We start from the raw sequence: 14,919 nt of genomic DNA on the forward strand, positions 1-14,919 counted from the left end.
AACATATTTCTGGGCAAAGTCTCATCAAAAGGCTAACTTACTATGCGTTCTCAAAAACATCATTGATGCTACATCAACCATATATTAGTCCACATTTGACCCTTTGAACACAATTCTGGCCAAAGAGTCTTTGAACTTGAAATTGAACTTTATATGCATTCTCATAGACTCCTTCAGATGTTTCATCAGTAGTTCAAATATGACTTTTTGAACCTCTTTTTTGCCAGAGAGTCCTTGACCTTTCTATAAATACTCACAGACTCCTTCTGATGTTTCATCAGCCAGACAGTGGTCCATATTTGACCTACTTAACATATTTCTGGTCAAAGTGTCTTCAAAGGCTAACTAGAATGCATTCACATTCTTTTGATGCTACATCAACCGTATATTAGTCCACATTTGACCTTTTGAACACATTTCTGGCCAAAGAGTCCTTGAACTTGAACTTTCTATGCATTCTCATAGACTCCTTCAGATGTTTCATATGTCGTTCAATTATGAATTTTTGAACCTTTTTTTGGCCAGAGTGTCCTTGAACTTGCTATAGATGCTCATACACTCCTTTGAATGCTTTATCAGAAGTTCAAATATTACTTTTTGTACTATCCAGAGAATCCTTGAACGTGATCTTTCTATCCATACTCATAGACTCCTTTTGATGATTTCTCAGCCAGACAGTAGTCTAAACTTGACCTAGTGAACATATTTCGGGCAAAAGAGTTCATCAAAGGCTAACTTACTATTTTTTCTCATAGACTTCTTTTGATGTTATATCAACCATATTTGAGTCCATATATGATCCTTTGAAGATTTCTCTGGCCGTAGAGTCTTTGAAATTATAATTGAACTTTCCATTAATTATCATTCTGATTCTCATCAAGTCAAGTCAAGTCAAGTCACCTTTATTTATATAGCGCTTTTTACAATACAGATTGTATCAAAGCAGCTTCACAGTGATAACATGAAAATAATACAAAAACAATTTCATCATCGTCCACCTTTAAGGCAGATCTATAATATTGTTGAATATTAAATGTCCCCAACTAAGCAAGCCAGAAGGCAAGGCAACAGCGGCAAGGAACCAAAACTCCATCAGGTGACAGAATGGAGAAAAAAACCTTGGGAGAACCCAGGCTCAGTCGGGGGCCAGTTCTCATCTGGCCAATGAGTGAACAGTGTATGAAGTTCAGAATGAATCAGAGTATTTGTCCAGTTCCCTTTTGGTTGAAGTCGGAGTGGAGAGGAGGAGAGACTGGTTGACACTTCAGGTCAGCGGCGTCGTCGTGTCCTGGCGCTGGTCCTTCATCAGATCTGGATACGGCCTGGTTCCGGTGGACAGCGGTAAACCTCGGGATAGACAGAGAGACTAATATTAGCGTAGACGCCATCCTTCTTATGATGTACCAAGTACATCAGGATTACGGGAAGTGTTCCCGGTCCCGGCTGTTCTAAACTATGCAGCCTAACATTGAATTATATAAGTCTATAATGTGTTATGTGTATGCTAGGCCGAAGAGATGTGTTTTTAGTCTAGATTTTAACTGACAGAGTGTGTCTGCTTCCCGGACAATGGTAGGAAGACTATTCCAAAGTTTTGGTGCTAAGTAGGAAAAGGATCTACCGCCAGCAGTCGATTTTGATATTCTAGGTATTATTAACTGGCCGGAATTTTGAGATCGCAGTAGACATGAAGGACTATAATGCGTTAAGAGCTCGCTCAAGTACTGCGGAGCTAAACCATTTAGTGCTTTGTAAGTGATCAGCAATATTTTAAAATTTATACGATGTTTAATAGGCAGCCAATGCAGTGTTGACAGAACGGGGCTAATATGGTCATACTTCCTGGTTCTAGTAAGAACTCGAGCTGCTGCGTTTTGAACTAGCTGTAGTTTGTTTATTAAGCGTGCAGGGCAACCACCCAGTAGAGCATTACAATAATCTAGCCTTGAGGTCATAAACGCATGAACTAATTGTTCTGCATTATTCATTGAGAGCATATGACGTAATTTAGATATATTTTTAAGATGGAAGAAAGCGGTTTTACAGATACTAGACACATGACTTTCAAATAAAAGATTGGTATCAAAGAGCACACCCAGGTTCCTAACCGACGACGAAGACTTAACAGAGCAGCCATCAAGTGTTAGACAGTACTCTAGGTTATTACGTGTGGAAGTTTTTTGTCCAATAATTAGAATCTCTGTTTTTTCTGAATTTAGTAGTAGGAAATTACTAGTCATCCATTTTTTTATATCAGCTATGCATTCCGTTAATTTTGTGAATTGGTAAGTTTCGTTAGGTTTTGAAGAAATATACAGCTGAGTATCGTCGGCATAACAGTGAAAGCTAATTCCATGTTTCCAAAATGATATCTCCTAATGGTAGCATGTACAGAGTGAACAGCAGCGGTCCTAGTACTGAGCCTTGTGGTACGCCATACTGAACTTGTGATTGATAAGACATCTCTTCATTTACTGCTACAAACTGATAACGGTCAGATAAGTATGATTTAAACCATGCTAGTGCAATTCCACTAATGCCAACATAATGTTCGAGTCTATTTAAAAGGATGTTGTGGTCAATGGTGTCAAATGCAGCACTAAGATTAAGTAATACTAATAGAGAGATACAACCACGATCGGATGATAAGAGCAAATCATTTGTGACTCTAACGAGAGCTGTCTCGGTACTATGGTACGGTCTAAATCCGGACTGAAAATCCTCGCAGATATAATTTCTTTCAAGAAAGGAACACAGTTGTGAGGATACTGCTTTTTCTAATATCTTTGACAGAAATGGCAGATTAGAGATCGGCCTGTAATTGACTAGTTTTGTAGGATCAAGTTGCTGTTTTTTAACAAGCGGTTTAATCATAGCTAGCTTAAAGGTTTTTGGTACGTATCCTAGAGAAAAAGATGAATTAATGATATTAAGAAGAGGATCTATAACATCTGGAAGCATCTCTTTCAGCAGCTTAGTTGGTATAGGGTCTAACATGCACGTTGTCGATTTAGATGATTTGACGAGTTTGCAAAATTCTTCCTCTCCTATAGCAATGAATGAATCAAATTTTCCCTCAGGGAGACTACAACACACTTCCTGATGCGATACTGTATTAGACGGTTGCATAGTTATAATTTTGTCCCTGATATTATCGATCTTATAAGTGAAGAAGTTCATAAAGTCATTACTGCTGTGTTGCTTGGAAACTTCTGGGCTTGAAGCTTTCTTTTTCGTTAGTTTAGCCACTGTTTCAAATAAATACCTAGGATTATGTTTATTTTCTTCTAATAGGGTTGAAAAATAAGCAGATCTAGCAGCTTTTAAAGCCTCTCTGTAAGCAATCGAGCTCTCCTTCCATGAAATCCGAAACACCTCTAGTTTTGTTTTCTTCCAGTTGCGCTCCATTTTTCTGGCTGCTCTCTTAAGGGCCTGAGTGTGCTCGTTGTGCCACGGCGTTGGACTATGTTCTTTAATCTTCTTTAAGCGCAGCGGAGCAACTGTGTCTAAAGTGCTGGAAAAGAGAGAGTTAAAAGTTTCTGTTGCAATATCAAGTTCTTCTAAGCTATCCGGGATGCTGAGATGATGAAACTGATTAGGAAGATTATTGATAAAGCAATCTTTAGTGGCAAAAGCGATTGGTCTAACATATTTATAACACGGAGTCGGCTTTGCAGCCTTGGCTAAATGTAATTTACACGAGACTAGATAGTGATCTGAGATGTCATCGCTCTGCTGCAGTATTTCAACGGCATCAACATCTATTCCATGTGATAGTATTAGATCTAGAGTATGATTACGACAATGAGTAGGTCCTGACACGTGTTGTCTAACTCCAATTGAGTTTATAATGTCTTTAAATGCCAATCCCAATGCATCTTTTTCATTATCTATGTGTATATTAACGTCACCAACAATTAGTACTTTATCTGCAGCCAATACTAATTCTGATAGAAAGTCCGCAAATTCTTTGATAAAGTCTGTATGGTGCCCTGGTGGCCTGTATACAGTAGCCCGTAGAATTTTCAAACGTGATTTATTGTTTACACTAGATATTTTTACATTAAGCACCAACACTTCAAAATAATTATATTTACAACTATATTTCTTAGTGGTTTTGAAAATATTACTATAAATTACAGCAACACCTCCTCCTTTGCGTTTCAGACGAGGTTCATGTTTATAACCGTAATCTTGTGGGGTTGATTCATTTAAAGCAATGTAATCGTTTGGTTTTAGCCAGGTTTCTGTTAAACACAGCACATCTAGGTTATAATCTGTAATCATATCATTAACTATTAGCGCTTTTGAAGTAAGAGATCGAATATTCAGCAACCCAAGCTTTATCATTTGCTCATCCGTATTATATCTGTTTTTTATTTGTTGAACATCAATTACATTTTTAACCTTAGATGGGTTTGAACGTTTTTTGGATTTCCAAGTTCGGGGAACAGACACAGTCTCTATATGATGATATCTAGGTGAAAGAGGCTCTATGTGATGGGATTTATCTGACCTTGGTGACGTGAGGCCGCTAGCAGACGGTCGGTTAAGCCAGTCTGTCTGCTTCCTGTCCACTCATCAGCCAGACAGTGGTCCATTTTTTATCTACTAAACATATTTCTGGCCAAAATCTCATCAAAGGCTAATGTAACCCACATAAGGTTACTGAAGTGCAACTTTCTACTCTGCCTGAGGGTGGCGCGTACACCCCAGGAAATTTACTATTAAATCAAACATGCTTTCTCTCACTTGTTGAAGAAGCTGCTAGAACGCAACAAGGACTGGTATGAAAAATATCCTCTTAAGGATAGAAATTCAAAGAAAAATCCCGTACCAAATATTTAAATATTGTGTGTTCATTAGGTTGAAAGCTGTGAGAGAGAGAGTTAAGCCGCGTGACACTGCGAGCTTCTCAAGATACCTCCGGTAAGGATGGTAATACTAATGCGATTATTATGCTGATTGTACTAGCTCCATTATGGCACCAAATAATGTTCTTTTAAAACCAATCGGAGTTGTGAACGTCTCGGTTACGGATGTAATCCTCGTTCCCTGAGTAGGGAACGGAGACGTTACGTCGAATGACGACGAAATGGGGTTCGCTTAGAAGCCTATCCTCTTCGAACAGTAATAAAACGAGCCAATGGCAAGCAAATACCATGGGTCTGCTGAATTTGCATAGCGTAACTCCCCCCCACCTCGTGGGTATAAAGGAAGTGAGCCGGCAACATGCAGATATGTTTCTTCACTGAAGGAGCCAAGGCTGAACTCGACTGTTCCAGCGGTACAGCGGAAGTGGCAGAAAGACGTAACGTCTCCGTTCCCTACTCAGGGAACGAAGGTTACATCCGTAACCGAGACGTTCCCTTTCGTTGTCACTTCGAGTTACATCGAATGACGACGAAATGGGGTTCCCAGTCCAATCACGCCACCTCGGCTGTCTTCCAGTGCCCTGCATAAGTCTGAGCTCCCTGTTGTGAGACTAGCACGGACGAAGGACTCCTACTTAACACAGGAATACCAAGGTACACTGGGAAGCATATCTCAGTGGAAATATGCAATCAGTGTCCGCCCGAAGGGGGGACTTAAGAATGCACATATGACCCGGAGGGGGGTGCATACGGAGAACACTGGGGTGTCCAGCCCGCAGGGTGGAATATTTCAACCCCAGGGGTGGCAGACTGGCTTGCCAAGGGAAAGACACATGCTCGAGAGAGGCTTACAGTGGAAATACACACGTGGGGGTCGCCCAGAGGGGGAACCATGCACATGGCGGCACCTAGCCTACTGGCCAGAATGAAAATAGCGCTCTGGAGATCATTACAGAAGCCCATCCCCTAAGAACGGCTCCTGACGTTCCCTAGATGGTCTTCTCCAGACGCCTTCCAGAACCGGGACGAAAACTGTGGCCCCCGGTCAGAAACCATATCCTGGGGAAAGCCATGAATTCTGAACACTTGTTTCATCATTAATTCTGCAGTCTGGTTGGCTGTGGGGAGCTTGGGTAAGGGTAAGAGGTGACAAGTCTTAGAAAATCTGTCCACCACCACCAGGATTACCGTGTTTCCCTGTGAATGAGGCAAGCCCGTGACGAAATCCAGGGAGATATGAGACCAGGGACGTCTTGGGATAGGCAGTGGGTGCAGCAAGCCTTGAGGGCGGGTCCTTGACTCCTTGTTCTGTGCGCACACGGAGCAGGCAGAGACAAAGGCCCCAACATCTCATCGTAACTTGGGCCACCAGAACTTCCTCTGGATCAGCTTGCAGTGGTTCCCGGGTGTCCAGAGGGGAGGGAAGCGTGTGCCCACAGCAAGACATCAGAGCGCATACAATTAGGAACAAAGAGTCGCCCTGCTGGGCCATTACCTGGATCAGGCTGTTGCTGTTGGGCTCTCTTGACGGCTGTCTCTATATCCCACTGGATGGGGGCTACCACCCTGGATGTGGGGAGGATGGTTTCTGGACAGGATTCCCTCTCAGGTGGTTCAAACTGCCTCGAGAGTGCGTCTGGCTTGAGATTCTTTGAACCAGGGCGATAAGAGAGGGTGAAATTGAATCGGTTAAAAAAGAGGGCCCAACGGGCCTGTCGTGAGTTTAACCTCTTAGCGTCCCGGATGTAGGTGAGGTTTCGATGGTCCGTCCAGATGAGGAAAGGGTGTTTGGCCCCCTCCAGCCAGTGCCTCCACTCCTCCAGCGCAATCTTAACGGCTAGCAATTCCCGGTTCCCAATATCATAGTTTCTCTGAGTAGGGGGTAGGGGTTAGGCGGCGAGAGAAAAAGGCACATGGGTGAAGTTTGTGATTGCTCTTACTTCTCTGTGACAAGACAGCTCCTACCCCCACATCTCTAAAAATCTATTCCATGTGATAGTATTAGATCTAGAGTATGATTACGGCAATGAGTAGGTCTTGACACGTGTTGTCTAACTCCAATTGAGTTTACAATGTCTTTAAATGCCAATCCCAATGCATCTTTTTCATTATCTATGTGTATATTAAAAATATTAAAATCTATGTGTATATTTAAAATCAATATTAAAACAATTAGTACTTTATCTGCAGCCAATACTAATTCTGATAGAAATTCTGCAAATTCTTTGATAAAGTCTATATGGTACCCTGGTGGCCTGTATACAGTAGCCAGCAGAATTTTCAAACTTGATTTATCGTTTACACTATATATTTTTACATTAAGCACCAACACTTCAAAAGAATTATATTTAAAACTATATTTCTTAGTGGTTTTAAAAATATTACTATAAATTACAGCAACACCTCATTCTTTGCGTTTCAGACTAGGTTCATAATTATAACCGTAATCTTGTGGGGTGGACTCATTTAAAGCAATGTAATCGTTTGGTTTTAGCCAGGTTTCTGTCAAACACAGCACATCTAGGTTATAATCTGGTTATTAGCGCTTTTGAAGTAAGAGATAGAATATTCAGCAACCCAAGCTTTATCATTTGCTCATCTGTATTATATCCGTTTTTTATTTGTTGAACATCAATTCAATTTTTAACCTTAGATGGGTTTGAACGTTTTTTTGGATTTCCAAATTCGGGGAACAGACACAGTCTCTATATGATGATATCTAGGTGAAAGAGTCTCTATGTGATGGGATTTATCTGACCTTGGTGACGTGAGGCCGCTAGCAGACGGTCGATTAAGCCGCCTGAATGTATACTGTTAAATGTATACTGTTAAACTTTAAGGACTCTTTGGTCAAAAACATTTTCAGGTGGTAAAATATGCAATTCTGTATGGCTGATTTAACATCAGAATGAGTCTCTAAGTTTATATAGTTTAAAACCATTTGAGGACCTTTTCGCCATAATTAAGTTCAATAGGTCAGATATGGACTTCTATATGGCTTATGAAGCATCAGAATAAGTCTGTGAGTATGTACAGAAAGTTCAAGATTGAGGATTCTTTGGCCAGAAATATGTTCTTTGAGTCAAATATGAACTTTTGTATGGCTGATGTAACATCAGAAGGAGTGTTGGGGAAGTTACTTTTAAAAAGTAGTGTTTGCTAGTTACTCGTTACTTCTTGAAAAAGTAATCTGTTACTTTACTTAGTTACCCCTTTTGGAAAGTAACTTTTTACGTTACTCATTACTTTTACGTTAATTTTATGTCGCTTGTGTTTGGGCAGACCCCAATATCTGATCCTAAATGTGTAGGCCTACATAAAGTTCTACTAATTCTACCTATTGAAAAACTAGAAGAAGAAAAAACTAGAGAAAAAAAGAGATTTTGAGATAGAAAAAAATATATATTTTTATTTAAATAACATTTGAAAAACCTGTATAAAGTGAACACCAAAGAACAATATTAACTATTGAGCGGTGGTTCATGAAAATGAAAATGAAATATGTCAAATATAGCAAGGAGACATTTTAATTGTTTATTAATAAACAAGTGTTTTCTGTGAGTGTCTATTGCAAAGCAATCGCAATCTTCGCAGTAGTAAACGCGCCAGAGAGAGGTTTGAGAAATCCACATTTCACACGGATTAGCCTACATAAGCAGAGAGTAGTATTTAGTTTAAAAGTACACCTTTCATGCTTTCTATATATTTCTCAGGTATTTCAGGCACAGCTTATGCTGGGTTTGGGTTTATTTATGAGACGAGATCCAGTTCACGTGCGGAGCTCCTGAGAAGTCCTGATTATATTGCCTGCTATATTTACTTCTTATTTATTAAATCCAGGCAATTGGTTGATGAAACATTGATTAAAATTAAGATACAATTAATACAAAACGAAATTCACTTTAAAGAAAGGCTTTCTACAAAAACAAACTTAATGGAGTGGTCAAAATCATGTCTGCCCACTCCATTTGTCTCCCGATCTTACTCATGCTTTTCACTTTTCATATAAATCAACATAGATAAAAAAAAAAGAAAAAAGTTATTTAAACATAAATATGAAACTAAATCGTTTTCTTTAATGACTAGGCTACAACACGTAGGCCTATTAGACTACAGTACAGAAAAATGTAATGTCGGAGTGGGATTTGAGCGAACGCCGTCTTACATGGTGAGCATGTGGGGGAGAGGTACGATTTTCGAACAATCATCAAATAATATTTAGCTTGATATGCCAATCCTTAATATTTGGTGTTTTAAATGCCAACCCTTCTTCATCCGGTGGGTAGTATTACTTTTGGTTTGAGCAGAGTAATTCACAGAATTGACTGCTCTGCTACCAGCCTCTGTCACGTACCGTGTGGAGCTTGTGACTATTAAGCGCGCAGCTGAGAAGACAGTGTCGCTGTCAAATCTGTCCCTGGGAAAAGTAACGTTGTGGTGAATTGAAAAAGTAACTAAGCTTCGTTACCAAATTTTCAGTAGTAGCGCATTACTGTTATGAGGTTGATGGAGAGAACCCAAACGCAACCACTTAAGGTTTATTTTGACACTAAACAGAAAACAAAACCCACGAGGGGGCAAAACATGGACAGAACAATGGAGACTAACTAGACTGTGACAGATAACTACAAGAAAACAAACAACTAATACAGGTAATAGCGCAACAGGACAACAGCTCTTGACAAGATACTCACAGACTGACAAAGGTTTGACAAGGATTAACAATGAACCGACACAGGACAGCAAACACAAGGGGATTAAATAGGGAGACTAATGATAACATAACAGGTGACACAGGTAAAGCAATAATGACAAAACGAGGATAACAAGGAGGGCGGGGCTAGATGACGAGACAACACAAGCACATTAGGGGAAATACACGTTCGACAAGTTGATGTATTGTTTTGTATGTTTTTCGATACCTAAAGGCAGAATATAAGATGAAAAAGTTAATTATTTTCAGTCCTCACTTAAAACTGCCCCTCCCCCCAAACGAATCGTTTGACATCATATGAGGGAGACGTCTCCCCAGCTCGCTGAGTTGTGTTGATAATTGTACGAGTGATAGAGCGAGAGAATTAGTGATTAGGACATTTATTTAATTAAATTTAAGTTAGGTAGTTAGTATACGCAGGCGTATTTTCACGATGGTGAATTACTGCGTTTGTGCTGGTCGGTCATTTGCAGCGCCCATTTCACTGAGAAGGACTACGCGGTTGGAAATCTCATGAGTTAGAAAATGGTATTTAAAACCCGAGTGAGACTGGTAGCTGATGCGGTGCCTACGGTGTATGCTACTGTAGTAAAGCAGTCGATCGCGCCCGCGCCCCTCTCTCTCTCTCTCTCCCTCTCTCTCTCACCTACACACACACACACACACACACACACACACACACACACACACACACACACACACACACACACACACACACACACACACACACACACAACCAACATATTCCAGCATTGCAATATTGACATCGGAGCCTGTTCATTATAGCCACGGAGCTTCAGAGCTAAGGCCCGCGTATAACAGTAGTTCCGCATTAATTAATTTGCACGCAAGTTTTATTTAATTTTATACCGTGTATATTCATGCACCGAACCGTGACGCCCGTACCGTTTCGGTTCAATACGAATACATGTACCGTTCCACCTCTAAGTTATGCCTTAACTTAGGACAACCTGACACTTAAGACCAGACACCTGATCAACTCTCCACTGGTTCTCTTCACACCAGATATTTATGTTTCTTTGATAGGAATTATTTACATTTCTGTTTGGCTCCTCATCTGTCTCCCGCCTGGGAGGCTCAAAATTGTATGGCTGTGGGCCATCGTATAGGTTTGAGGGGGATTTTGGACCTCCTCAGACTCAAAACTCTCCATACTTGAATAGAACTTTGTTGGCACGTCTCCCTCATATGACGTCACAGCTCAGCTGTGTTTTAAAAATATGATCCTGACAGAAATGGCCGTAAAGCTTATTGTAGGGCAGTTACAGTAATAATTTTAATGATAATTACATTTTCACTCAGACATGTAAACCTTATTTAATATATCTAAAAAAAATTTTTTACCTGACATACACACTTTAAGGACTCTTTTTCCAGTAATATTTACAGTAGGTCAAAAGTTTACTTTTGTTTGGCTAATGTAACATCTGAAGGAGTCAATGAGAATGTATATGTAGCCGTGTAAATGAGTACACTATATAAAACTCAAACACAACTAAACATCTAAAAAAGGGGTTCTTTATTTTCGACTGCGTATGAGAAAAACGCAGCGTTAATGTCTGGAGTTTCCACTTGTGGTCAGGAATATAAACAAAAACTTATACAACTTTACCATAGAAAAATATAAAACATAAAAACTTCCAAACAGAACTCGCCACGTACAGTGTGAATTACAATGTTCCACAAATGTACAGAGAAATAACCCAAAATAAAAGATAATAGTTACACTTCCTTATTTTTCCCTCTTTCACAATACTCAATTTTGTTAATTTTTCTTTAGCTTTTTTCAAATAATTGTATACTCCCAAAAATAAAACAGAATACACAAAAACGGTTTATGTGAGCACTTATACCCCAAATAAACAACGATAGTGGCTTTTTATGTTTTTCTGAAAAAGAACAACACATAAACATGATTAAAGACACATTCTCCTACAGTAAGCCACTGACACACTTGTAAGACAGGAATAAACATACTTAACACTCTACAATTAACTTTACTATACTAATTCTCATCTCTTACAGACTATCAATAAACTTTGACATTACAAACAGTGCAGAGCTAGCCAGATACTTTCTTTGAGTGAACATAAGCCTTTACAATAAAAGAATGAACTAAAATGACACTCACTCTGTGAAGCGATACACCGCACTAGAAAGCCCGCGCCACGGTCACCTCACGTGCACTAACGTCTCTCCGTTCTCCCCTCTGACATTATTTTATCACAGAAACAGAAGTATTGTTTAAATTTCTCCTCAATAATAACATGAGCTGTGATAAGGAGTTCAAATAACATGCTACATCTCTATCAAACAAACACTCACGCTCAATCGCCGTCACTGTGGAATGTATATGCTCGTTTCACACAGAAATCTCCGGCACTCGGGAGAAACAAAGATTCCCTGCGATGAATCACTGCTCTAACCACTCAACAAACAGAACACCAAACTGGGGGTTTCCCCTTTCGCTTTCGCAAATTATATAAGTTGGTGTTAGTTTCTAACGCGCCTCAGCTCACTCGTTCGCTGAAGGTCTATCAAAAAGCAACAACAAACCCAAACTTCTTGTTCCTTCCGTTACTGCACTACTCATGTGCACCAGGGTGCCCTCTAGGGACGGGAAGCATGACTACAGAATATTTTTGCCCTGGTTACATTCTCCCCTGCCATAAGTCAACGTCCACGTGGACTTCCCTATTAACCATCAACAACACCTTTCAGTTTTTCAGACGTGTACATTACCATGCCCGCCAAAACTTGAGACAAAACGTCTGGACTGAATGACACAGAGTTACAAACGGACTGGGGTAAATGGTACGGGTTACTGTGTGTACCCGCATTCTGCCTTTGAGACCGACGTGGCATTGGTGTAGGTGCTTTTGGCTTTTCTGGGACGCCCAAACTATGTCTCTGAGCCGGGGTTGGATGCTTCACCACGGTATCAGGAACTGAGTATGTTGGTACCCCTTCCCCACTATCAATTCCTTCCTCTGACGCAGTTAGTGGTTCTTCAACACCCTCGCATTGAGGCTCTATCGAACCCTCCGCTTGCGAATTGGATTGCTCGTGACCTTCCTTCACTAAAGGCGATGACCGCCCTCTTGCCATTTGCCATGTCTCATCCACAACTACACACTCAAGATCCAAAGGCAATAACGGCCCTTTATCCAGGGAGCTAACATCTTCCTTCACTTGCCGTACCTTGCTACGCGGTGCTGGCACCGGGGTTGGTAATGGACAAGGTTGAATATGCGACCGATGTACTCTTCTTTGTACACCTCCTCCGACAGGTTCCACCGCATACGTAGTTCCTTGAATGTCTTTCACGACATAAACCTCTGGCGCCCACGCGTCCTGAATTTTATTTCTCCCTGCAGGACGGTGCCTTAAGTACACTTGCTCTCCAACCGCAACTTCAGGGCAATATACCTCACTCTCATGTCTGGTAGTCCGTTCCACTGCTTTTTTCTCTGCGTACTCTCTCGCTCTAGCATGGGCATCCTGGAGTCTCTCCCTGTGCACGGACAACCAGTTGGTTTCCGTGCCTTCCTCAGGCTCCCTTCCCAACAAGGCATCAACTGGGAGGTGCGGTTGTGTCCCAAACAACATGTAATACGGGGAATATCCCGTGGAGGAGTGAGGTGTCGCGTTGTAGGCATACACCAATTCTGGCAGGTGTTCAGGCCACCTCCTCTTCTTGTCGGGCGGTAATGAGCGCAGCAGGTCATGCAGTGTGCGATTGAATCGTTCGCACTGGGGGTTCCCTTGTGGGTGATACGGAGTAGTTCTTGACTTCCGTACCCCGTACAGTCTGCACAGTTCTGCTATAACCGCACTCTCAAAATTCCTCCCTTGATCGGAGTGCAGCCTCTGCGGTACTACATACCTGAGAAACCACTCTTTCAAGAGGACCTTTGCGGTGGTATCAGCTTTCTGATCCCGGGTGGGGAAAGCCTGGCTGAACTTGGTGAAAACATCCGTCACCACAAGGACATTTTCTCGACCATCAGAGGCAGCCTCAAGGGTAGTAAAATCAACAGCTACCACTTCTAATGGACGGGAAGCCAGAAAAGGGGTCCAAGATGCCCGGATCTTAGGCTGAGGCATCTTTGCCAGCACACAGCGTTGACAGTTTTTCACCCATTTGTCTACAGCTTCATGCATACCTGCCCAATAACACCTTTGCTTGAGCAAGCCCAACGTCCTCTCAATTCCTTGGTGTCCCATCTGGTCATGAACACTCCGTAGCACTGGCTCAACCAGACAACCAGGAAGTAACAGCTGCTGACACTCACCTAGAAACACATCATCGAATACCCGATACAATAATCCTCCATCTCCCTTAAACTTGTCCCATTGTTTGAGCAATGATCGCACTTGCCGAGGCAAAGTCCGTCTCTCACGGGAAGAAGGCTTCCTACTCGACTGCCAAAATCGTTTTAGGATACTCAGAAAAGGGTCAGCATCCTGAAAGCGACAGAGCTCCTCCTTAGTATACCCAGGTAACGTTGGAGTGTTTCCAAGGGCAGGATCCAAACTAGCTTCCTCTTCACTCAGCTCCACTGGACCCAATTCAGCTGTTGCAAGGTCTGGTTCTACAGCAGTTCCCACCTGCAGCTCATTGCAAATGGCCACACAGCCATCATACTCCGCATCCTCTGTCACTATCTCCCCCTCTTCCATTTCTGGCCTCCGGGAGAGAGCATCAGCAGCTGTATTACAACGCCCCAATTTCGATAACCTCGAAATTGAACACAGCCAGCTGTGCCACCCACCGCTGCTCCACCGCTCCCAGCTTAGCCGTGTTTAGATGGCAGAGTGGGTTGTTGTCCGTGAGGATAGTGAAACGAGATCCCAGCAGATAACCTCTGAACTTTTCGGCTACAGCCCATTTTAACGCCAGGAGCTCCAACTTCATGCTGCTGTAGTTCCGGTCATTGCGTTCGGCACCTCTCAATCTCCGACTAGCGTAGGCTATGACCTTCTTTCTCCCATCCTGGTACTGATACAAGACAGCGCCCAAACCCAAGCTACTGGCATCCGTCTCCAGCATGAACGGAAGAGAGAAATCGGCATATCCCAGAACTGGAGCGCAGGTCAGCTCCCTTTTCAGACGTTCAAATGCCTGTTGACTCTCCGATGTCCATGAGTCCTGGAACAACTTATTGCACTGGGCCCCACTGCCCTTTTTGGTGCACTTATTCACAACATCGTGCAGAGGTCCCGCCACCTTGGAAAAATCTGCTATAAACCGGCGGTAATAACTACAAAACCCCAAAAAGGATCGCAATTCCTTCCCGGTGCCAGGTG

General features: G+C 41.9%; 2 protein-coding genes across 4 annotated transcripts in view; one reads left to right on the forward strand and one right to left on the reverse strand.

Annotated features, from left to right (window-relative positions):
• Positions 1 to 14,919, forward strand: part of LOC306989040 (uncharacterized protein) — a gene marked incomplete at its 3' end in the record, with an annotated part of 978,518 nt that overhangs the window by 81,519 nt on the left and 882,080 nt on the right. The window lies entirely within an intron of this gene.
• Positions 11,058 to 14,436, reverse strand: LOC306989449 (uncharacterized protein). 3 transcript variants are annotated; one of them, XM_079595200.1, is made up of 3 exons: positions 11,935 to 14,436; positions 11,741 to 11,818; positions 11,058 to 11,498 (listed from the first exon to the last, which is right to left on the reverse strand). In XM_079595200.1, exon 1 carries the CDS (start codon positions 14,290 to 14,292, stop codon positions 12,307 to 12,309), a length of 1,986 nt encoding a protein of 661 aa, XP_079451326.1. In that variant the 5' UTR covers positions 14,293 to 14,436; the 3' UTR covers positions 11,058 to 11,498; positions 11,741 to 11,818; positions 11,935 to 12,306. The 3 variants fall into 3 exon arrangements, with proteins under 3 accessions (XP_079451326.1, XP_079451327.1, XP_079451325.1); XM_079595201.1 differs by lacking the exon at positions 11,741 to 11,818; XM_079595199.1 differs by having other exon boundaries at positions 11,741 to 14,436.

The sequence above is a fragment of the Phoxinus phoxinus genome (genome assembly GCF_949152265.1).
Source record: "Phoxinus phoxinus genome assembly, chromosome: 21".
Taxonomy (NCBI): domain Eukaryota; kingdom Metazoa; phylum Chordata; class Actinopteri; order Cypriniformes; family Leuciscidae; genus Phoxinus; species Phoxinus phoxinus.